This window comes from Daldinia loculata (genome assembly GCF_022478755.1).
Source record: "Daldinia loculata strain CBS 113971 unplaced genomic scaffold F4817scaffold_98, whole genome shotgun sequence".
NCBI classification, from domain to species: domain Eukaryota; kingdom Fungi; phylum Ascomycota; class Sordariomycetes; order Xylariales; family Hypoxylaceae; genus Daldinia; species Daldinia loculata.
This window is the reverse complement of record NW_026054952.1, coordinates 7057-33011: the sequence shown is the minus strand read 5'-3', so window position 1 is coordinate 33011 and position 25955 is coordinate 7057. Positions and strand designations below refer to the sequence as shown.

The 25955-nt window shown below is 38.9% G+C and overlaps 4 protein-coding genes across 4 annotated transcripts; 2 read left to right on the top strand and 2 right to left on the bottom strand.

Annotated features, from left to right (window-relative positions):
• Positions 1-74: 74 nt before the first annotated feature.
• Positions 75-2000, top strand: F4817DRAFT_353710 (mRNA capping enzyme, alpha subunit). The gene is made up of 2 exons (XM_049305423.1): positions 75-573; positions 656-2000. Exons 1-2 carry the CDS (start codon positions 401-403, stop codon positions 1626-1628), a joined length of 1146 nt encoding a protein of 381 aa, XP_049153864.1. The 5' UTR covers positions 75-400; the 3' UTR covers positions 1629-2000.
• Positions 2001-2054: 54 nt separating this feature from the next.
• F4817DRAFT_353708 (armadillo-type protein) lies at positions 2055-7836 on the bottom strand. Its single transcript, XM_049305422.1, has 3 exons — positions 7089-7836; positions 3577-7017; positions 2055-3510 (listed from the first exon to the last, which is right to left on the bottom strand). Exons 1-3 carry the CDS (start codon positions 7425-7427, stop codon positions 2785-2787), a joined length of 4506 nt encoding a protein of 1501 aa, XP_049153863.1. The 5' UTR covers positions 7428-7836; the 3' UTR covers positions 2055-2784.
• Positions 7837-12913: 5077 nt separating this feature from the next.
• Positions 12914-18694, bottom strand: F4817DRAFT_353706 (uncharacterized protein). The gene is made up of 3 exons (XM_049305421.1): positions 18202-18694; positions 14031-18150; positions 12914-13974 (listed from the first exon to the last, which is right to left on the bottom strand). The coding sequence occupies exons 1-3, from the start codon at positions 18576-18578 to the stop codon at positions 13072-13074; spliced, it is 5400 nt and encodes a 1799-aa protein (XP_049153862.1). The 5' UTR covers positions 18579-18694; the 3' UTR covers positions 12914-13071.
• A 782-nt stretch (positions 18695-19476) lies between these two features.
• On the top strand, positions 19477-20894 carry F4817DRAFT_353705 (SGNH hydrolase). The gene is made up of 4 exons (XM_049305420.1): positions 19477-19760; positions 19831-19927; positions 19984-20108; positions 20204-20894. The coding sequence occupies exons 1-4, from the start codon at positions 19755-19757 to the stop codon at positions 20738-20740; spliced, it is 765 nt and encodes a 254-aa protein (XP_049153861.1). The 5' UTR covers positions 19477-19754; the 3' UTR covers positions 20741-20894.
• Positions 20895-25955: the final 5061 nt, after the last annotated feature.

The window sequence follows — 25955 nt, the reverse complement described above, 5'->3', positions numbered from 1 at the left end:
CGCTTGATAAGGTCGATAAGGCTCATGGCGGCGCAATTCTCATTAGAGTTTCGTAGCCTTGTTCTTTCCGCGGTGTAGCATGTAGCAATACATATAGGTAGGTAGGTAGCATACCACTTTCCCTTATGTACGTTACGTTTTAGTTTGCGATGGACATATTTTCGATAGCAACTTCCGATACAGACGACGACTTAATGCAATGAAGCTCGCCTACTACTACTACGTGAATGTGCTCCTTCATTCTCCTTACCCAACCTCTTCTACTTAATATTTTCCTTTTCCTTTCTTTACCCCCGTGTCGCATCGCATCGCCCGTCAAAACAAACACTCACTACATTTTCCGATCTTTACATCTCCATTCGCCTCGTCTTATCTTCCTTGAGCTCTTACGTCGCCCACCATGAATTTACCTATACGATCCATCGATGAGCCAGGCATTAAAGTCCCGGGCGACGTAGCTGCCGGTCTGCGCCAGGATGTAGCCAACATTCTTCATCGCAACTCGACCGCGTTTCCCGGCGCACAACCCGTGAGCTTTACGAGAAAACACCTAGATGAGCTAATGAGAGAAGAGTGAGTGCATATTCCTGCTCCAAAACTTACCTATGTACAACTGTCGTTTTAAGGGTCTAACGTTGTTTGCCTTGCTCTATAGTTATTATGTCTGCGAGAAATCAGATGGCATTCGATATCTGCTATACCTAGCCGCCGACGAAAGCGGCCAAGAGAGTCACTACTTGATCGATCGTAAAAATGATTATTGGTATATTCAAGAAGGTTCTCTACACTTCCCCCTCCCAGGGAATCATCAAGCCTTCCATAGGGGAACTGTTCTGGATGGAGAACTAGTTGTGGACACCCTAAGTGATGGGCGCCAGGAGCCTCGATATCTAGTCTTCGACTGCCTCGCGTTAGATGGTCAATCGCTGATGTCGCGAGAGCTCTCAAAGCGGTTGGGCTACTTTCAGGAACAAGTCTTTAAGCCATATAAGAAACTACTCGATGACTTCCCCGAAGAGAGGCAATACCAGCCTTTTTTCATCGACCTGAAGTCTATGCAAATGGCATACGGTATTCGCATGATTTTCGAGGATGTAATCAAGAATCTCAAGCATGAAAATGACGGCTTGATATTTACGGCTCTGCATAGCGAGTACAAACCCGGCACTGACCCGCACATTTTAAAGTGGAAGGATGCCGATGAGAATACCGTCGATTTCCGGTGGAAGCTAAAGTTCCCACTAGTTGAGCCGGACGAGCAAGAGCGAGCCGAGGGCATTACAGAGCCCTTCATCGACTACGATAGTACACCTGCGGTAGACCTACTAGCAAATTACGGTAGTGGTCAATATCATATCTTTGATACGCTGCACCTGGAAGATGACGAGTGGGAGATCCTGAAAGGACTGAACGAAGCTCTAGACGAGCGAGTAGTAGAAGTGTATATGGACAGCCAAAAACGATGGCGTTTCTACCGGTTCCGGGACGACAAATCAGATGGGAACCACATCTCTGTCGTTAATAGCGTTATGGAGAGTATCCAGGATGGGGTAACCCGCGAGGAGCTCCTAAATCACAGCAAGAGTGTGCGGGACAACTGGAAAGCCCGGGAGAAGGTTCGAAAATGAGCGTGTGTGGTAAATACCACCCGGATGTTTAGAAAGGGCATTTGCAGTCCCTCTCCTTACCACTTAGCATGTAGCAATTCTTGGTCAAAACACGGCAAGCTTTTTGCTTTTATTTCTAATATGTACAACCTAGAGAGGCGGAGGCTATTGGACTACAGATGACGATACCACATAATAACACGGCACCCAGGTTAGGAAATACCACAAGACGTGTGGTCCGGATGGAGTTTGGAGAATATGGTTCTTGTTTAGCGACTTGAAAAGCATCTAGGTTAGACTCTTCGATAGGTAGAATTACACTGTAATAGCATAGAAGACTATTACGAAATTACCTTTTAGTGGTGCAGTGGTATCCTAGTATTTATATTCACATAAAGAACCAGTGCAGCCAGGCATAAATAGTTCAGCAAGTGCTCCTCGTATTATGCACATTGATATTATATAACACGTAATGAATATTTCCTCTTTACTGATATCCTTTTATTTTCTTCTAGACTGACTGGACAGACTATAACCAATACACTCTTCTCATGGCGAGAATATCTAGAAGTCGGACCAAGATACCTCTATATTTCCACACCATTGCATTAATATACATCCGGATTTTTTTATAGAAACCTAGGTAGAAATACGCCAGCGAGAATATTCTTAAGAGCAAAGCACTCCACGCCCCTTAGCATAGCATTTTGCAACATCGTATATATACCCTGTCGTATTACAAGCACACTTAACCGTTACGCACGCAACTCAAGATAAAGAAAGGAAGCTCGAAATCACCGCACCACGGCAAGGAATTTTCATTATATGATCTTCTCTTCTCCCTACACGAACAAGGGTATAAAAAGGAGGTTGAAGGTATTTTAACAGAAAGCAAAAAAACAACAACAGTAAGTCAAAAGACCTCATCCGCGAACCTGACCCTGGATCAACCACCTTATCTCGTTATCGTATTTTCGTCTTGCAATCCGGAGCTGCTACTCCTACACATTGGAGAGAGGATAGAAACCTGGAGACGAATCATGAGCTGTAAATTCCACTTCGCATATCAATATCAGTTAGGGTTTTCTCCTCCAGACCCTACTGCCTCTTCTATTGCACTCGTGTCCACACAGCAGCTAGCCTGTTGAGTTCGGTTTGTAGTTATGGGCCCGCCGCCTTATTCGGAACCTCCACCCTCATCTTCATCCTGTATCGCAGCTCTCCTCGATCTCGTAGATCGAGTGCTAACGGGCCTAGCCTTAGGAGCCGGTTTCGCTTTTGCCTTGGATGTAGCAGGCGATTTGCCCTTAGCCGTGCTCGCTTTTATAGCAGGCCGTGAGGCTAGAACCTTGGTCTTCGAAACGGGAGATGAGGTAGTAGTGGCACGACTTTTCCTCCCGTTCGTTCTCGGCGGCGGCGACGATGGAGGAGCTTCCTCCTCTTCATCACCAACATCGCTAAGCTCGCTTTCGTCTTCCTCGGGTTCATCTGCTTCTCCCTTTTCGGTTGCAGGCTCGGCCTCAGGCTCTTCCTCAAGGTCGGATAACTCTGAGGAATCTTGATCTTCGTCCTGTACAGGATTTCCGCTGCCGTCATAGTAGTCCCATTCCGCTACGCCCGCAAGCATGTCTTCGTCGTCTTCTGACGAGTCTCGCTCGATATATGATGAGTTCTTTTTTGAACGGCCACTGCGCCTACGGTCTGCAGAATCAGCGGCGGGCGATGACGACGCAGCAGCTTTCTTAGACTTTGATGAACTCTTCGCGGATTTAACAGCAGGTCTTTTTGATGAGGATTTTGTAACCTTCGGCGTTCTTGGTTTCGTGCCGGCCTTTGGCACCGTTGTCCTAACCCTTTTCGAGGCAGGTTGCCCTTCAGTACGTTCGTCTGCACCTCTACGTTTCTGTAAACCAATAATGTTAGCTCGGAACACAAATAGTAAAGGAAATGTAATGTTTTATGACTATACCTTCTTCTTATCTACTGATTTTAATAAGTCGTCCAACTGTTCGTCGAGTCCTTCTGGGAGGTATTGCTTCTCGGCAATCTCTTGCGCTACGCTGTGGCTAGGAAGCGCCGTGTATAGTCCTATAGGTAAACCAACCTTGCCAGAATATGCCTGGAAAGTCCAATTCTTCTTTTCCTGCCATTTTCTCAGGATGCTCTGGGCGAGATCACTGATGACGTAGAGTCTTTCGCTCTCTGTAGGGGTAATGGCATCCCTAGTCTGCTTTACGCGTTCAGCGTATTTGAATATCATCCCAAAGTTAGCTTCTGTAGCAACGTTGCTGACATAGTATAGCAGGTATCTGGCATGGTCTATCAAGTCGTCTACTTCCGTCCCGTAATCTGGGTGATGCGCCAATAAGGAGATCAACCTGCCCATTGTCGATTCCATGACGTTTTGTTTGACGTCTCGGAAGAAGCGAGCCCTAGACCGTATCCACGTTTCAATTTGGCTCTTGAATGCCACATCCGGTTCAAAGGCCGTCAAAAAGATCATGGTGTAGAATCGAGGTCGCAGCTTATTTTGTACGAGATACTTCTGGAGTTTCTCGACAAATAAGCGACGGACCATAGCGCTTGGGTCTTGCGTCAAGAAGGCCAGTTGGTTAAAGTCGGCATGCGAAAATATTTCTTCCAAGTGCTTCGAGGTACATATTTTCAAAAAGAGCTGGCCAGCAAGCAGCCGCAGGCGGGATTTGTGATGTTTAGGGGTATCCTTAGTCTTACATAGTTCGCCTGCCTGCTTTAGGAGACTTCGAAGAAGCTTGAAGACTGGCACGGCCAGCTCTTTTGCCTCTTCTGAATCTCGAATGCCTCGAAGGCGATTGACTACTAGCTTGAGTGCCCAACACTTGACTTGACACTCCTCATCAAGTTCAGAGTCGGTAACCCACTCAGGGTCTGATTCTTTAGCATCTGTACGAACTTTAAGTAGTATATCCTCTAGCGCCGTGTCAATGATTTGATCGTTGGCATCCGCTGTCACCTTGGGCGCTAGAAGCTCTAGCTGGCTGACAGCCGCAAGTTTGGTTAGGAAATGAGGCGAGTTATATTCCCAGTTCTTCATGATTCTTTGTAATAAGTCCGTCGCCGAAACCATACTTCTGTCATCTTTTCTGGCCATCATGACGTTGACTGCGTATTTTGCGGCTTTGGCCGGCTCTCCGTGCAACGCGTAATTCATTAGTGCCTGAATAAACTTGCGGTCATCTGGAAGTTCATTGGGATACTTTTTCGAATACGAGGAGCAAGCTTTCAATGTCTCGACCATCGTAACCTCGTTTGTCCGATCAGCGGTTGGCGCACCATCTGCCAGGTCTTTGCAAAGCTGCCCAACGTGTGTCTTGAATAAGTCTGGATTGTTTTGGGAAATCTCGGTGGTAATCTCCTGAGCAGCCGCTCCAAGCCCATCCTTGTCGCTCTTCGAACAGTCCATGTAGGTCGAGAGGTGACTCTTATTCAACACAATGTAGGCAGAGCGGTAAAGAAGAGGCAATAAAGTGTCCAACATATGAGGTTTTGGTGAGCCTTGGACCCTCTTGACAAATTCCTTAACGGCTCTATGCACCGTCTTAAAATCGCTCTCCGCAGAGACTGCAAACTTAATTAGCTGGTAACAGCGACGGTCGTGCCAATTGGCAAAGTTGTGTAGATCCGCCTCGACCTTGATTGCATCAGGGAGGAACTGGCATAAGTATTGGATCGTCTTTTTGAGATTTTGCTTGATTCCATCTGCGTTCCCCTCTGGATTCCCTCCGTTGAATGCATCGCATTGGCGAACGAAATTTTCTAACACCTTTGAAAACTGGGGTTGCCGTGCTTGCAATGCGTTAAAAGCCCTTCTAGCATTACTATCCAGATCTTTCACGAGTAGCAGGATCCTTTCGGCGCGGATCCTATCTTGGTCATAACCAGAATCAACAGCCGACTGGGACTGAGAGTTGCCGTTTGACGACTTGGACCCTTTCGCCTTGGGAGGCGGAGGGAAAGATAGGGGGATGAGACATTCGAATACGACACGTTCCAATAAAACGTTGAGTTCTAAATCGTTTGCGTAAAACGTGTTGAATATGCGGGTAGGGATACCAGACAATGCTGAAGTAACCAATTCATGTCCGGTTGCTAATTCACCACTGCCCACCGCCCAGAGTTTGCCTAGAAGGGCCATTGCTTCGACACGAATAGACGACCTTTTATCTCGACAACGATCTGCGAGAGTAAACAGCACTGTGCCCTCCTTAGTCACACCTCCAGCGGCGGCTAGCTTGGTGACGATATCACGGAAGCTGAAAGTTTCGATGGCCTTTACAGCAGCTAGTCGAACTTTCTCATCGTTGTCAGTCAACTTATCTCGCAGGCCATTGACGAATACTGATTCGTCCTCCCGGCTGAGCCCAATGTTGCCCGCAGATGTCGAAACGATGTAACCTGCAGCTATTGTCCATGCTGCCCGGATTAAAGGAGATTTGTCGTTCCTCCTGCCAACGAAATTGTGGAATGCTTGAGGATGCGTTTGTGCGAAGGATAGGGGAGATATCGGGGTAGTGAGAATGCTTGTAGCGGGATGGTCTGGAACCTCATCATTCAGCTTAAGAGGCGGATATGCTGCCGGGTCGAGCTCCGGGGAGGGAGGTGGTCCAGCAGCACCAATTCCAGATATCATATCCCCTAAGGTCTCAGTTGCTAACAAACGCAGTTGAACATTATCGGCAGAAAGCTCAGCATCAACTTGGGGTACGACGTTGGGCAATACCGTAGGTGCTGCTCGCCAAAGCTCGCGCAGAAGCTGGTGAGCCTTTCGTAACTCCTTAAAATCAGACTCTGAAGGGCCCGCGGTACCATCATCATTATCCGAATCGTCGTCATCCCTATGTCCGTTGGCATTTCCACTGTTTCCAGAGACGTCCATAATTACTTCACTAAAGTATTGGCCCACATAGCGTGCCATCTTCTCTGGACATGAATTACACACCGTTTTAGCCATGACATATGCCTCGGGTTCCTCTTTGGGCAGAAGAGTGGTTTGCTTGCCATTGGCGTCTGCTTTCTCTTTGTGGCCTCCTGGGGGCGCCGCCCGTAGAAATTGTGCCATAATAACATCTAATACAGCCGGCGGAAGCGAAGGACTCTCTTCAACCAAAGTCACCAGAATATCCGTCATGTGAAACTCGACATCCTTGGCGACTTGCTCTCCCGACGCTGCTTTTGACGACCCCGAAACACCATCGAAAAAGGAGGAAAAAAGGTGAAGTAAAAGCTCCTCTGCATTTGCAACATCGTTGATCAAGAGTATGCTCTTGACCTCGGCAAGAGACGTCAGAACGTACTTGTGTTGTGTATTATACGCGTTACTCGGATCCCAGAGCGCAGGGAGGATCGTTTTGACAAAAAGGGTGAATATTTCCTATAATCGAGAAGGTATAACAGTCAGAACGAGGACAATCATATTAATGCAAATGGTATTTCTAAACGAACCTTGAGCTGCTTCGGCGTGAATGGGGCTTCTGGGGCGCATAGTTTTAGTATGTCTACTAGGCAGGCTGCGGCAAAGGCTTTTACTCCAGCTTCCCTATGGGTAAGTAGGTTAGGTGAAGCCAGCTCTTTCGCAACATGATTCAGCGACTCTTTGTCAATGGTCTCTTGATCCAGATCAACTAATTCCTTAGAAAGTTTTTCTAGACGTCGCAGAAGCTCGCCAGTTGCGATTGGCTTTCCTGCGCGCCATGATAAAGGCTCATCGAATTGGAGCGTCACAAGCTCTTCCTCCATTTCCTGGTCGTCCTCCTCTGGGACCTCGTCCCTACGACGAGCCATGCTAGATTAGAAAAGAGTACCGGTGCCGTATATATACGAGCGCGGTATAGTATAAGATAGTAGGTAGTATAAGGTAAGAACCTCGGAGTGTACGATTTGGGCCTGGTCTTGTCGTCTTGTCTCGTCTGTGAGGAGTGGGGCGCGAGAGAGAACGATCCGGGTAATGAACGAAGGTGCGCAATAATTGGAAATGAAACTAATTAGACCAGGAGTAAAGAGGTCTCCGAAAAAGAAGACGGTGAAGATGTGTGGTCAAGTGGAGGGGAGGAAATAGAAACATTGGTGGGACAAATGCCGGGAAGGACTTTTGACGATGAGATGTTCTTTTATCGGGGGAGGTGTTACGCGACGGGCTCTGCAGGGTCAATCAATCAATCAATTTGCAGCGTCGCGTGTGGCGTCCTTGCACTTGACCTCGTTACTAACCTGTTTCTATGTATGTAATCTGTATGTATCTTTGTATACGCGCTTCACCCCGGCGTGATTTTAATCAGAATTTCAATCAGAATAGTGGGTATGGGGCAGAATCAGAGGTAGTATCAGTACATCTGAGATACGAACCTTAAAAAAACACGTACTAAAGAAGGTACGATGCCAAGATGCATATTGTTAGTACATATCACTAACGATTTGCGAGCAGGTGCGAACGGGAGCTTGGACCAACGGATCTGATCATCAACACATATTGACGACTTACATAACCTGGCTCGTAACTACGTAGGTACCTACTAGATGTACTTCGTCCCTGCCTTACGCTTGTACCTTTATTGTACTTGAGGCTCTTGTGATCCTTGAACCTCACATCGTGAAATCAAACAACATCAACACTTGTTCGCGCCCATTACTACATTCCGACCAACTTGTAAATTAAATATTGTTACTTTAAATCTACTACTGTGGTATCGAATTTTATACAGTCAACTGTGATCCTTTCATGTGAAGATATACCTATCTACTATCAAGAATTGTAGATTCAAGGCTTAGAGATGGTTCATGATCAATATAGCTATATGTCCAGAATAGAGCCATTAGATATTAAGTCACATTGCTGCTAAGATACGTAGATTAGGTACATATTTATGTAACTCTTAATACTTGATCTAGTACTCTGAACAATTTGTAGCCCAGTGACAAGTCCCGTAATATTGCTATATTAGCCATTTCTGGTCTTTCCGGGGCTGGCAACGGTCAGATGCTACGGTTACTAGGCTAGATATCCATTATCGTCAAGCTACAGCTGGCCACTTAATACCCCAGGTGCAGTGCCTAGCGTTCTTTCCTGTGTAAGTAGGTTGATTGTGCAAGTTTGCCCTTCGTCTGAAAATCAACCACTCAGGTGATTTTGCCGGAGTGATTAGGGGAAGGTCAGATAGAAACGGGGTAATAATAATAATAATAAAAATAAAAACCGACTAACTACCACTAATGAAAGCCTTCTATTGGTCTAATTAATGTGGTGTGCCTAGTAACCAAGTACTTACACCTCATGTACCCAATCTCAGTTATTCCAAACAAGAAGAAAGCAGGTTCACGGACCACGCCGACGCCAACAAGAATCAGTCTGCCATCCCGCACAACAATATTTAATCAAGTCGGCTTTCCTAATTCTACTTGTGAACGTAGATTCTTCCTTTTACATCCCACACTCATTTAACTCAGACGAGTCTACCTTTCTTTAACCATCCCATCCTTGACCGTCCACCATCAACAAATCAATCACTCGTTTATCTTTCCCAGGTTTGTTAACATCCGGATTAAAGGATACACCAGTATTCTTCCTCAATATTGTAAGTAAATCTTTCTATTGTTAACTTACCTCTCTTGTTCATTCCACCTCCAACTACTGCTTGCGTTTCTGCCGTACATACACCCTCACTCTCACCGCACTCTACCTCCCCCGCCTTCGCATCTATATGCAACCCAATTCTTAACGCGTCGCCCTCTTTTTCTTTTCAGGTTCATAAAGTTTCTTTACACCAACCTCTCCCAACCCAAACCCTTGTTTTTTTCCCAAACCATCGATCCTTACTTCACATCGACCTTCCTTTCGCCCCTCTCCTATAACACTTACTCATATCAGAACTAGTCATCCCTTTTGTGGATTTCGTTCCTCCGATAGATACCTATCAGTATCCCAAACCTCAAACACTGTTCAAAAGACCGGTAAGTCTTTTCTTTTCTTTCTTCTATCCCCGGTCGCGTGGTCTAGTATCTTGTCTCCCTAATGGTATACCATATACCACTGTATAACATATTGTTTGTCCACCCACAACACACCCCTTACTAACATTCCCATTACCCGCATACTTCTACCCCTATTACTTTCTCTTTAACATCATGCAATAATGTTGTTCTTTTATATTTATATACATCATCAGTCTCAATCAACATCAAGACCATTCACTAACTATTCCAACTACAGGACTTGACAGCGTCGAGATGATTTCCGAGAAGGAACAGAACGTCGCGCCCGGTGTGGCCCTCCAGGAGCAGCCTGGTTCTCTTGGTACTACTACCAAGACTTGGCGCAAGTATCTCGGCTGGATTTATTCCATCTCTCCTCCCGAGCCTCGACAGCCTATCGACCCCCAGCTCCAGCAGGCAACTCTACCTCAGGGTTATCAGCAGACTGTCTGCTTCGCCGACATGGACTACAAGGCTCAGGATTCCGAGGCTGCCTATCCTCGCAACAGTAAGTGCTGAATGTTCTTAAGACTGTCACTCGGTCTGCCTTATTATTATGATATAACTAACTGACGTTGACTAGACCGTATGAAACTTTTGGTTCGAGTATGCCGCGGCCTTTCGGTTACAATTGTGATCCTCGGCATTGGATTGATCATTGGTATGTGCATAGACGAGACATAGTCATCGTGCAATGCTTGTTCGTGGCTAACTATTTCTTAGCCGACTTGTTTGTCAACGGTCGTCACAAGAACACCCCCCAGCCTGAGAAGTATCGCCGAGAGGTCACTGGCTACGGAGAGTACCCCGGCCTCACCGTGACTCCCTTCATGTCTACCCCTGGTGACATGAACGCCACCGTGACCGATTACCTCACCACTCTGTCCCACTCTCACGTCATTGTCCCTGTTACCGTTGAGGCATCTACCACTGTTTCCTCTTCAGTTGGCGCAAATGTCACCCAGCTTGTGAACAGCACTACTCTTTCGGCAACTGCAACTGTTAGTATGTCCAGCGGTATCCCCAATGCCACAGTCACCTATACAGGCTCTCCGTCTAAGCACTCTTATCCTGCCAAGACGACCCTGTCCGAGATCACTGGTCGACCTACCAGCTGGTACTTTGGTAATAGCACGTCTTCGTCTCAGTATGCAGGCACTGGCGTTGGTACTGGATCATTCACTGCTGCCTCGGTTTCCGATGTCACTGTGACCGTTACTCCCATCCCAGTCTTGACCACCGGAGCCACAGCTGCCATGAACATCTCTGGTTCATCCTCTAGTTCCTCCTCTTGTTCTCACTCGGACATCTCGACTAGTGTTCATAACACTACCAGCACCCGTCCTACCGTTTACCAAACGGTCACTGAGACCTGGACTTCTGACAACTGCACCCTGGACGCCTCGAAGACTTCGTCTGTTTCTAAGGATATGTCTTCTACTGTGACTACAACTGCCGGGTATGTAACATTGTTCCCTCCTCTATTAGGATTAAAGCTAACATACCTCCTACAGTACCGATGCCATGTCCGCAAGCACCTCGGGAGCACTCGAGTCGAGCACCCAGGCTGTGGCTACCCCGGTCTCTCAGTTACCCTCAAGCTCTTCTGAGGTATACACTAGCACTGAGACCGAGACCGTGACTCCTATCATCACTCTTGAGAAGACTACCAGTGTTTCAGAGACTGCCCTTGGCACCATTACTATTCATTTGTCCCAGGAGTCTACTTCCGTCCAGACTGGTTCTCTGACCGGCATTCCTACCTCGTCGGCTGGAACTTGCGGTGCAAAGGAAACTGAGACCACAACCGTTGTCATCTTCTCGACTGTGTATGCGAACTCTGCCTCCACCGACACTGTCTCTACTAGCACCGTCCCTACCAGTACCACCTCTACCAGCACCGTGGTTAGTGCCACTGAGAGCAGCACTTCTTATGTCGTGCCTCCTGTTGTCCCTTACACCTACGAGAGCTCTCAGGACGTGACTTCGATGACGTCGACGATGACTTCTACATCAACCTCGACTATTTCTCTGAACACTACCCAGACCATCTCGATTGGTTGGAACACTACTAGCACATATGGTGTTGAGGCCGTTAGCACTTCTTCCAGTTCCACTCCTTGCACTCACACTGTTCTCGTGACTGCTAGTCCCAACTCGACTGTATCTGCTACCCACTCGTCGTCTGTTGCCTCAAGCAATACCACTTCTGTCCCCCATGTCACTGTGGCCCCTAAGGTTTCTTCCTCCACCACTGATGATTCCGACTTCGTTGTGAGCACTCTGATCAGCACTATGATCACCACCTACAGTCTGCACCCGCACTCCGTGATGGATATCAGCACTCAGTCTTATCCCACTGCATCTGCATCTGCGATCGTCACATTCCACCCCTTCGAAGTCAACGGTACAGGCAATGGCACCTCCAACTCTAACACCTCGGTGCCCGAGAACATCCCTCTTGGCCCTGCCTCCCCAGACGGAGTTGTTCCTTTGAACTTCACCATTTCAGGCAGCACTAGTCACCCCCGTCCCACCTCTTCCGCTATTGAGACCAGTGGTGCTAACTCAAAGGCACGCTCCAACCTGCGACACCGGGACCAGGACAGCAACTATGACACAGTGACCTGCATTGTGATGCTGTCTACTGTGGTGGCCATTGCCCTGTCAATCTAAGGACGAGCGGCACATTAACAATTTTTGGCTGATACAATCCTATGTTCACAAGATGCTACACGACGCACACTACACTCCAATGTCTAGTGGGCCTTCGCATATGCCACAGGGGCTTTTCTAACCCCATCAACTCCAACACACAGATACAAATGACAACTTTGTCACATAGGCATGGAACGGCATATCCAACTTGAGGAGGAACAGTACAACAGGATTCTGATTTCTTTTTTCTTTTTCCTTTGTTCGATTCTTCTCATCACGACTAACATGGTCTGATGATTCGATCTGATACGCTGCTTTTTCCCCCTTTAGGGATTTTTCTCTTTTCAGGTGTAAGGAAAAAACAGGATGGACCGGAAGGAACTTTGTTGCTAGCAGGTTAGGAAAGGCAGGCCATGCCACGGATACCCCCTGCTCATTTGTACCTTTGCACTTTCGTAATACGAAATCTCTATTAGTAAATCTTCTGCTCTTCGTGAATTTCCATGTAATTCCAAATTGAACAACACTGAATGGATGACTTAGCATCCCCGTAGAAAGCCCTCGAGGTTCTTAGCTACTAGTCGTATCAACATAATTTTATAGTGATTATCAAGACTAGGAGTGAAGTTCTTCCTATTAGGTGTGTTGGACTTGCGTTGGCACAGTAGGCTTTTCTTGGAGGCAAAGATAAGTACCTAAGGTTCTTATTGTAGACTCCTTGAATTTCTTCTATACCCTTGTCACAGTACAGAGACAGACAATATTGCCACAACTAGTTTTATTCAAGTATGATTTACACCTTTTACTGTAACATAGCATCCAAACTCTCTCCTAGAACCCCTTCGATGCCCACGATCCAGCGATGCGTCTCACGCTCCACATCATCGTCATCGTCATCTTGTAGCTCGCTAATGTAAGGGAGCATCTCCGGTAACATAGATAGCCACTCCTCGCCCAACCTATTTGTGAGAGCCTGTTCGCATTTGACGGCTGCGAGCCGAATCGACGTCTGCTCTGAGCGTAAGTGTTTTAGTAGAGCACCATTCAGCTCCTTTTGATGTTCCTGGGAATCGGCGGCGGCAGCAAGTTCGACAATGGCCGGGATAAGGTCTTCCACTAAGTTGATAGAAGAAGCATGGGCGAACTGAGTGGCTAGAGTAGGCGCTATTGCGTTAAAGTGTGCTGGGGCTTGCCAAAAGTCATCCTGATCATGCTCGAAAGATTTGGCGAGGGTGTGTAGCACTCTCTTCCATAAATCACGTTCCTCTGCTTTCTTCAGACTTGCGGTACGGAGAACATCGACGGCGCTGTCAATGATATAGGATGCGTAGCTGGTAACGATAGATTTCAGGCTGCCGAAGAAGGACAAAAGGAACCCGTAGACACTCAACAGACGGAGGCTTCTGCCTGTAGTATCCTTCTTTGGTAGTGAAACAGCCCAGTCCATCAGCTGTGAGAAGATGGGCCGGAAGGCTGCATCGTTGAGTTTGTATATCATCTTCAGCGCAACATCGTTGGTGGCTTCTTCGATGCGAGGCATTTGTCGCAAGAAATCCTCGCTAACCTCGGTCTTGGACAGTTCTAATCTACGTAGGTCGAAGGCACTGAAGAATATACCTGAAAGGGAACCAGCATTCTTGGAGATATCTGCCTTTGAATGCTTGTCAATTGCAACTCCGAGGATGTTAATATATTCTCGTGTAGCCTATCATTACTGTTAGCTTTACGACAACGACGATCTGATGTGATGTATCAACTTACAGCGGAACCAGAATCCTTCGTGGTGGCCCAATTTTGTTCCAGGGCGGAAAAAAGTATCTTAGCATCAACCTGTTTAGCAAGTAATCGCAAACATTGAAGCCTAGCATCATTAGCTTCATTACCCAGGTTAGCACTAGCGGATTTGCTAGAAACCGCCAAAAGTTGCCCTAGGTAAGCGCCAGAGAGCATATAGGGGAGATGCTGTGCTAATGCTGCTATGAATGCGTAGCTAGCATTGTGGAGTGCGTCTCCTGGTACCTCGGTTTTGATGCTTTCTGTTATATACGAGAGAGCTTTCGGGATGGCAGATGGTAGGACAGGTACAATGCCATCCTGAAGAACATCGACTAGGGAAGCCAAGCAGAGCAAAGCCATGACACGGAGTTTCTCATCATCTTGACCTAAACATTGCTCGCTGGCAATTGTTGAGGCAGCTGCAGTAACGGCTTCCGGGTCCTTCTTTCCGTACTTCTCTGAGATCTTGTCTACACAGCCTACGGCTATGTGCTTATAAGCCATATCATCAGATACTCTGATGATGGCTGTTAGGTGAGGTAGGAATGCGAGCAAAGCCGCCCTGGAGTTAGCATCCCCTTGGTTCTCCTCGTCGATTCGGACTTCGACAGCCCGGAGGACTTTCCGGCGTAAGACAGTATCGGGCCGATCCAGAAGTGTTTCGACGGCTTTGATAAATTCTCCGATGGAAAGGAGGTTTAGAAGCTTCGAAAGTGCCTCACCGCAGCGGTTATACAGGTTCTTCTGCTGCTTTAACGAGTCCGCCAGAACTAAGAGGTTTTCCAACAGAGTTGAATAGAGCTCGCGGACTTTAGAAGCCTCCATGTCATCCCGTTCAGTGAGCTTGGCGATTTGCGTGGTAAGCTTCCTGCTAGATAAAATATGTGGAACAAGACCCAGCTGACGAAATCCGATTTTGAGGGGATCTCGGTCGCCTTGTTCACTCGCACCAAGAAGGACGGCAGAGAGATTAGGTCTCGGCTGGAATATGTCCCCAATAAGATTGAGTAGTTTTATCAAAGACTGGAGCTGGACTTCGACTGGGAAGTAGTTGAAGACTTCGGTAGCAAATGATAACACCTGATCGGTAGTGCCATACATGTTCGTAAGCATGGCCAAGAGCGCAAATAAGAATTCTTCAGCACCGAGCGTCTCTACAAGGGACACGAATAGCCCAAGTCTTCGATGAGATGGTATATGTTCATATGCGGTCGCAAAACTGAGCAAAAGCTCAGAGGCTCCTGCCAGCGGGCTGATCTTTCCTTTACGGAGTGATTGGATAAGTGGTGGCACGACCTCCTTGACTGTCTGGTTGATCACATGAGCAGAGTAATCATCGCTCTGGCGGAGTACCGAGCCTCCCATATGTGTGAAGATCGGCATCACACTATTAAGTACCAAGTCTGGAGCGACGTTTGCTAAGCGTGCGACAAGTAGGAGTGCAGTATTTTGCACCGATGGGCTCGACGATTTCTGAATGCAATTGACAAGCAGATCACCGTGTCCACCCGTGCTATCGATCTTCAACGACTTGTCGTGCTTGTACGCAGGGACCATAGCCAATAAACTCCGAAGAATCAGATTCTGAAGATACCCTAGTTCTGAACCGACAAGTACTCTGAAATGTTGCAGTTCCGAAAGGGCGTTGAAAAGAGCATTGAGTAGTTCCGGGTGCTTTTCAGGCTCAGACCCCTCGACAAGCTGTAACACAAAGGTCACTTGCCTGAGCACCGCGCTCAACTCTGGGGTTGGTTGCGTACCAAGTCCCCGATGGGTTTCCGAGGAACTGGTTCTCCTCCGCTTGCCCGATGGGGGTTCGGTAGCCATCTTCGCTGCTGGCTGCAAAGACTCTAAGAAGAACAGGAGGATATCGGTCGTGAGTTCGACATTCCTTAGAAGATTGGCAGCTTCACTGGAGACTACACCACTATCACTAGACAGGTCGTTCTGTGACAACTCAAGCATACGTTTGGCAACCATATGCCTCGCTTCCGTTTTCATAGAGGGCCATGAATTCTGAATGCGCGAGAAAATAACGCGGAGGAGGTTTAGCCTAGTTAGCAGTTGCTGAGACCCCACAACATCTAACAAGAACTCTAAGCCATCTTTATCGTTTGGAAGTACAATTTCGACACAGCTTTGATCAAAAGATGACTCTTCGATCCCGTCTCGAGAGCAGATACGCGTAGCATCTTCGGAAGACAAGGAAGACCACCATTTGAGTAGTGGTAAGAGTAATTGGGTACGGGTAGTGCCCGATACGCCCTTAACCTGGTTTAGAGACGCGAGAAGGCGGATCTTGAGAGTCATTAGTGGCGTGTGAATCGTGTGGGAAGCGAGAAAAGTTAGCACAGAACGTCGCGTTCCATGAGAAAGGTGGCTCTTCTTATCCTTATTTTCATCAGTCGGAGTTTTCGAGCTACTATTTAATACGCTCTGCAGAACCTCGATAACGTAATCGGCACTTAATACGCATTCCTCAAGGCTAGGGGCAATGACATTCCGTAGTAGTTTGTGACAGACGTCTACTGTCGTCCAAACCGATGCGTCAGCATTATCATATAGATGGTTGTTAGCCCAGCGTGTGTAGTTCTCAGATTTAACTAGCTCCTGGAATAGGGGTTCTAGCACGGTGACCAGGTCTGCGGCAGCGCGTCGCACCCTTTTCGATGGGTCATTTAATCCCGCCAGGGTATATGGCAAGAGAGCCTGGAAATCTATGCTACTGCAATCGCTGCTCTTTAGGCGTAGTTTTGCCATATCCAGAGCTGCGACACGAGCTAAGACGGGATATGGCCCGCACCAGATTCTCATAAGGAACGTGAAGAAAAAGGGAGTTTCGTTTGCTAATTTATGCTGTATAGGTGCCAATTCCTCGAAAGCTTTGAGGTTATCTGGCTCTGTAAGACCGGAAAGGAAAACAGAACACAAATCAGTGAAAACATCAGAAGTATTAGCTCGTAGACACGAATCCGATGATGAGACCGATAAGTTGCTAACCCGCTGAAGGGCAGATTTGAAGTCTTCGACGGGCGCGGGTGTTTGTAATTCGTTATCCACCATTGCAACATCTTGTTGAGGCTCGATCGCAAGTCGTCTCGCTTGAAGATTAGTACCAAGTCTCAATTCTAGCGCATCCACGTCGATTTCGGTCTCATTGATCGCTTTAATGAAGATCTTCCCGGAGTCCGTCTCTAATTGAGAGAGCTTGATGATTATGGATGCGAGAGCCTTTCGCACCTCTCCTTGCGCATCAATGCTGTCCTCGACTTTATGAGCTGCTAATAATAGACTCTTGAAAACGACTGCTCTCTGTTGATCGTTAAGAGTGGAGCTCAAGAGTAGTGACTCGACCACTGATAGACCCTTTATGTCACCTTTCTTGTGAGCCCTCTCAACCAAAGCTAGACAGAGTCCATTTGCTAATTTCCCAATGCTGTGTTCTCTGCCAATCTCAGTAAGGAGGCCAGACAGATTCGGGATTTTAAGCAGCGCCCTTGTTACTTTTCCTGACATTTGCTTTGCAGAACGGTACTGGGCAAGGATTGAGAGACAGACAAGACCAGGACGGAGAGACTCGGTAGTCCATCCAGCAACGAGCTGGTCCATCAAGGCACTGATAGCAGCATCGTCGAGGTCACCCTTCGCCACGAAAACCGAGATCACCATATAGCAGGCTATTTGCAGACTAGGGACCTTGTGCATTACTAACGCGTCACCAAGAGTTGGGCCAATCTGGTGTAAGAGAGTCTGATCGTTGCTTCGTTGGATACTGCGGCGACCGGATCGCATCCTGTCTAGCATGCCATTCACTGCTTCGGTCATAATACCGCCCCAGAATGATATCAGAGCAGGGTAGTGTTGTTGAGCCCTGCATGCATCTAGGGTGTATGCCGAAAGCGCAGCAAGGAAGTCGGGATGGTGTGTAGCTTGATGAACGAGAACAGATCTTGGCGGCTGGGTCAAGGATCGAACGTAGGGGTCTAAGAACTTGTACACCTGGGGTATCGTACTAGGGAGGATAGATAGGAGAGTCACAAAGGCCGGGATAGTATGGTACGGTAGAAATGTCGAAATGAGCATAGCCGTGTTATATTCGTGAATCCTATCGCAATGTTAAAACTCGGATTTAGTAGTACATATTTTGCACGCCTACCTGAACCTCCTAATAAGCCATTCTATGGCCTTGATAGTTGGCATGAGCCTTATCCGCGCGCCAGCTAGGTGAAGAAAGGAGTCTATCTTCTTGTCAAGCTCTGCATTCTCGGCGGCAGTCATCTGAGTCCGGTCCTCATTTTGGCTTTGCTCGCTGAATATAGTAGCGCCAAAGGGCACAAATCGAGAGTCTAGTTGACATAGCTCTTCATATCCTTGGTAGCAGATACTATATAAGGTCTGGAAATTTTGTGACGCGGCAACTCGCGGCTCGAATATCAACGACTTCGAATGTGCAGCTTTTTGCGCCTTGATATCAAGTGTCGACTTCGAATTCGCAGCGATCTGCGCGAGTTGCGCAGCCAATGCTGTCGTCATCTTGGTGTTCGTACTGGCAGCGCACTTATTTCCATCAGAAAATCCTGGCCTCGAGATTTGGGAGTTTCCGTGGCTAACAGGCGCGCGTTCAATTATCTGCCGGGAGACCTTTTCGTGATTTGCAATTGAACTTTTCTCCCAAAATTTTAGCGGGGAGTAAAGTTTCCTAAGCAGAGGCGTTCGCCGATAAGAGGTCTGGCGAATCAAATAATATAGATAATAGGAGTCCCACTTTTACCAACATCTAATGTCTTACAATTTCCGAATTAAGCGCCAACAACTTACAAGACCATGTACCTATGTACCTATCCTATAGAAAAACTATATGTACTTCCCTGCCGAAGAGATGTAGGTGGCTTTCGCTTCCTTCTAATGACAAGTTTGGTAACGTCATTATGTATGAGGGTTTAGGCTATATTTTTTCAGTGCTGTAATCTTGCGTCGAGATAATGTACGTTGTCATCACTCCCTATCAAGTACCTAATAGAAGCGGCAGTCTTTTTATTAGCTGTTATCTATATTATTGTCTTTACCATTGCTTTCCATGCTACGATCTTCTTTCGGAAGTTTCGTCTAACTTATTTTAATACGACGAGATGATGTAGCTTAGTTAGACCCGTAAATATCATGTAGGCAAACGGATTGGTATTATTAAGTAACAATATGTTGACGAGAATCGAATCTAAACTCGATACTATAACCTTCACATGTCAACGAAAGGAGCGAGCTTCATGAAAAGCCCCTGGTGAATATATTGAAAATGGAACCACAGTGAAACATTGATAGTGTTGGGCATTAACGAAACCTGGACGCAAAGCATGTTGGCATCAGAAGAAATGTAAACTCTTCAAGGTTAAAGAGTTACGGGGCCAAAGGGATATATTATACGGCGGAAATCGAGAAGATATCATTATTCTTAACCCCTGATTGGCGGGTGCGTTCCAGTTCCAACGCCTTCGGTAGAAATACTCCCGCAGTGATCGGGCCGTACCTACTTACCTACCTACCTATGCATGCGTTACGGGTAGCCGACCAACTCTCCCCTCATCCCTCTGTCCACTATTTTAGCTTGAGTTTGTCCGGTACCTAGGCAGTTTGTGGGTGTGGCTAGTTTCAATCTCAACCTCGCTACTAGTACTGAGCAACTTACATTCTTCCAAGTACTCAGTTGAGACCATGGCTGTGAGTGTCACGACATACTCTCCCTTTCTTGCTATCAAGTTCATACTTCGGAATCTAATGTTCGTGATAGAAACCATATAATCAAGTAGTCCTTTTTGGGGATTCGCTCTTCCAAGGCGCTAGCGAAGTTCAAGGTGGCTTCTCGTTCCAAGGTGCTCTACAAAGTCGTATGTCAACACATTCTCAGACAAGCTTATCGTGCTTATTTCTGAATCGTTCATAGAGTGTATGCGACACCTAGACGTGATCAACAGAGGATTCTCCGGCTACAATACCAAGAATGCCTTGCAATTGCTTCCGCAGATATTCTTGCCGCCGTCACCCTCAAATCCGAGAATAGAGTACCTTGTAAGTAAAATGATATTCGCTTGTCTGTCCGAGTTCTCGTTTGTTGTGCGCCTAGCATATTTATGCCCGCAGGGTCTGATGATTGTATATTACAGCTAGTCTTGCTAGGTGCGAATGATGCGTGCATCGATATTCCGACCAACACTCAGGGCGTCCCAATCGATCAATATAAAGAGAACTTGACTAAGATAATCACTCACGAATACATTAAAGCCCACGGCCCTAAGATCCTGCTTGTTACGCCCCCTCCTATTGATGAAATCCGAATTACCGAGCTTGACCTGGCACTCGGACATCCGCAGGCAACGCGGCAAGCGGCCGTTAGCGCTGCTTATTCTGAGACGGCTAGAAAGGTGGCGGTAGAAATTCCTGGGGTGGTGCTTATCGACCTCCAGAAAGCCATCCTGGATAAAGCTACCTCCCTAACGGCGGATTTCGACGCGGGCGGGTCTCCCTTGGGATATCCTGGAGGTAAAAGAGGTGCCTTGGAGCAACTTTTGCCAGATGGATTACATATGAGCGGAGATGCTTACAAGGTCTTATTTGACATTGTCAAGCCACATATCGGCCCATTCCCAGAGAAGCAGGGAGTTTTCCCAGATTGGCGTGTGCTTAACCCTGGGACGTTATAATTGTTCATACATATATATAGTTATGACATATATTAGGTACCTACCCGGGTGGGGGAGGTTTTAGAACAGAATAACTTTACTTTATTAAAGTTGGATAATGCGGTAACGTTTTTTAAATATATTAATAAAAATATATTATTTTATTTTTAATAAATTATAATATGTATTTAAAAGGTTGCTTATAAATTGCAAAATTTTATTTATAAAAATTACTTTTTATTATTAATAATATTAATTTAAATATATTATAATAATATATCTTTATTATTTTTAAATAATAATAATTAAAAAGTATATAATATTTTGTAAAAATAAAAATTTAATTTATTTATACTTTTTATTAATATAATTTATTATTAATATATATATATTTAATAAAAAATTTAAAAATATATTTAATTAATTTACTTAAATAAATATAATTAAATATTAAAGTAAAGTTTATTTTAAAATTTTATAAGTTTAAATATATTTTATATTAATAAAATTAATTATTAAAATTTAATTATTTAATTAAAAGTTTAATTATATTTGTAAATATATTTATATAATAAAAATGTAATGGTATATTTTTATTTTATTGTAAAAAAATGTAATATTTTATAAAATATATTTAAAAAATTTTAAAGTTATAAAAAAAACTTATTTTTACGGTAAATATTTATTAATAATATTATAATAATAAAACTAATAATAAAATTATTAAAAATAATATAAAAAGTTAAATTTTATTATTATAAGATTTTTTAATTTTTATAATTATATATTTTATATTTTAATTAAAAAAAAAAATCTTATATAATTTTATAATATATTTTATAATTTATATAATTATTATTATATAAAATAGATAATAAATATAACATTTAATTTTATTAATATATAAAATAATAAAAAATATAAAACGTAAAAATAATAATGTTAATTATATTATAATATTATATTATATTTTAATTATAAAATTATATAATAATATTAAAGGTAAAATATTATTAATAAAAATAAATTAATAAATTAAAAAAGTTTTAAAAAAATGGTAAAGTATAAAATATTTTTTTATAAATTTATTTTATTACAAAAATTTTATATAATATTAAATATTTTAAATATTAAAAAAATTATTAAATTAATAAACCTTTTATTATATTTAATTTTACCATTAATGTTAAATATTTAAAATTAATTATATTATATTTTATAAAATTAAATAATTAAAATAAAATAAATATTATAAATAATATAATTTAAATATTAATAAAATTTTAATAGTTAAAAAAAATATATAATAATATATTTCTATAAAATTTAATAATTAAAACAAATATTTATTAAAAATAATTTTATATTTTTATAAAATTAAAAATTAAATATAAAAATTTAATTTTTAAATTATTTAAAATAAAAAGTAAAATATATTTTATGGTATATTTTAATATTATATAAATATTTAATATAAATTATAAAAAAAAAAAAAAAATTAATATATTTTTATTTTAAATATTTATATTATTTTTATTTAAACTTTTATAAAACCAATATTAATCTAGTTTATTTTAATCTTTTATAATTTTTAAACCAAAAATATTACTACCATTATTATTTTTACTATAATACTTTATTATAATATTAATTTTATTTACGCCAAAATTAATAATATTATTTTAAATATTAAAATTATTAATTTTACGTAAAATAATATTTTTTTTATTAATAAAATTTATTTTAATATTAAAAAATTTATTATTATTAATATTAATTTTTTTTTTTTTTTATTATTATTACCTTTAATTTTACTAGTATTAATTTTATTAATATTAATTTTATAAACGTTAATTTTAATAATATTAATTTTATTATTATTATTTTTATTAATGTTAATTTTATAAACATTAATTTTAATAATATTAATTTTATTATTATTATTTTTATTAATATTAATTTTATAAATGTTAATTTTAATAATATTAATTTTATTAATATTAATTTTATTAATATTAAAATTATTAACGTTAAAATTATTAATATTAAAATTATTATTATCGATTTTATTAATATTAATTTTATTAACGTTATTAATTTTATTACTTTTAAAATTATTATTATTAATTTTATTAATATTAAAATTATTATTATTAATTTTATTAATATTAATTTTACTAATATTAAAATTATTAACGTTAAAATTATTAAAATTAAAATTATTAACGTTAAAATTACCAATATTAAAATTATTAATATTAAAATTATTAATATTAAAATTATTATTATTAATTTTATTAACGTTAATTTTATTAATATTATTAATTTTATTATTTTTAAAATTATTATTATTAATTTTATTAATATTAAAATTATTATTATTAATTTTATTAGCGTTAATTTTATTAATGTTAAAATTATTAATATTAATTTTATTAATATTAAAATTATTATTATTAATTTTATTAATATTAATTTTATTAACGTTAAAATTATTAATATTAATTTTATAAACATTTAAATTAAATTTTACTTTTTTTACCGGATAACCTATATAAATCTTCTTTAAATTTAAACGTTTTATACTTTTAAATTTTATTATAACTTTAAGTTTTACTATGGTTTTAAACTTTACCGTAATTTTAAACTTTATTATAATTTTAAATTTTATTATAATTTTAAATTTTACCGTAACTTTAAGCTTTACTATAACCTTGGATTTTATAATTATTTTTTCTTTATTTATAAAATTTAATTTTTAAACCTTTTTTTATAAATATTTAAATTTAACATTTTTTTTTTTTTATTTATTAAAATTTATAATTATTTATTTTATATTAATAAAATTTACGTAATTAATAATAACATTTTTAAAATAAAAGTTAATTAACATAATTATATTATATATTTATTAAATAAATCTTTTATATTTATTATTATTTATAAATTTAATAAATATTTTACGTATTTTTTTTAATAATTATAACTTAATATTTCCGTATATAATAAACGCATTAAAATATTCATATTTATTTATTATTAAATTAAATCTTTTTTTTTTTTTTTATTTTTTTTTATTTTTTTTAGCCTTTATTAACGCGGCTTATAATATTTTTAAAAAATGCACAATATGTAAAAAAGTTGCTACGATAAAACATTTATAAAATTATAAAAATTAATTATTATTTAAAACGTTTTTATAAAAAATATATTAAATTAAATTAAAATATAAATTTATAATATTTAATATTTTTATAACTTTAATAAATTATATAACGAAAAAATAAATTTATAAAATTAAAATTTAAAAAGTAAATAATTAATATATAAATAAATAAAAATAAAAATTAAAATGTAGATAAAATATAAATAAAAAATGTAAATATTAAATATATTAATCGGTAAAAAAATATTTAAATTTTTAATATATAAAATAAATATAAAAAATAGTAATAATATATAATATTTAATAAATAATATATATAAATCAAAAAATATCTTATAATTTAAAACGTTATAATATAAAAGTTAAATATTATAAAAATATTAAAATAATATTATATTTACTTTATTTAAAAATAATAAATATAAAAAAGAAATTTTTTAAAATAATACCATAAAATTGTTAAGATTTAAAAACGTAATATATTAATTTTATATAAAAATATAATATAATAAATAATTAAAATGGTAAAAATAAATATAAGATTTTTATAAATTAAAATTAATATATTAATTTTAAAAAAGTTAAAAAATAACTTTAATTATTATTATAATATTTATTAATTTACTTTTATTTAAAACTATTAATATAATATAAAAAGTTTAAATAAAATGTTTATATTATATTTTTTTAATAAATAAATATATTATTATTTTAGTAAAATTATTTTATCTTTTAAAAATGGCAAAATATTAAAATAAAGATATAATAGGTAAAAATTCTAAAGTTTTTTCTTTTTAATATAAAATTTATAATTATTTTTATTTATATTTATTATTTTAATTATACTAATTTTATTTTTATATTTAATATAAATTATATTATATAATAATTTAACCATTTTTTAATAAAATATTTATTTTATATTAAATTATATTATAATTTAATAATATAGTAAAGTTTTTTTTCTATTTTTTTTTTTTATAAAATATTAATAAATTATTTCTTTTATTATTTTAAATAATTTATTAAATAATAATATCTTTACGTTTTAAACTATATAAAAATAAATATTATAAAATATTTTTATAATATTATTATTATATTTATTAATATTTATTAAATATTAAAAATCTTTTATATATTTATAAACTATAATATTTTATTAAAATATATTTAATAATTTTATATTAAATATAAATATTTTATAATAAATTAAAAAACTATATAAAATTAACTATAAATATATAATCTTTTAAATTTATAAAAACATATATATAAAATATATTAAAATATAATCTTTATTAAAGATATATATAATAATTACCATAATTTTAATAAAGTAATAAATATTCTTGTAATTATTCTAATTTTAATAAAAATTATTTAAATTTTATATAAAAAATAAATATTTTAATATAATAAAGTTAAATTTAATAAAAAATAATTATATATTAAATAAAAACTATTAATTTTATTATATTAATATAAATTTAATAAAAATTTATTATAAATTAAATAAAAATTATTAACTTTATTATATTAATATAAATTAAATAAAAGATTTTTATAAATTAAATAAAAATTACCAATATTATTATATTAATATAAATTTAATAAAAAATTAATATAATTTAAGTAAAAATTTTTAACTTTATTATATTAATATAAATTAAATAAAAAACTGCTATAATTTAAATAAAAATTATAAATATTATTATATTTATTATAAATTTTATTAAATAATGTTAAAATTTAAATAAAATATATTTTTAAATATATGGTAATTTTGGTTTTATTTAAAAAAAAGTATGGTAATTTATTTATATTTATAAAATAATATATACTAATAATATTAAATTATTAATATAATAATAAATTTTAAAAAAATAATATTATTTAAGTAAAAAGTAAGATTTTATTATAATATATATTATAAAAAAAGAAAAATATTTTTTAAATTTATAAAAATAATATATTTAAATATATTAAATATTATAAATTTAATTTATATATAAAGTTTAATATTAAATCTTATAAAAAGATTAATAAACCGATTAAATTGTAATAAAA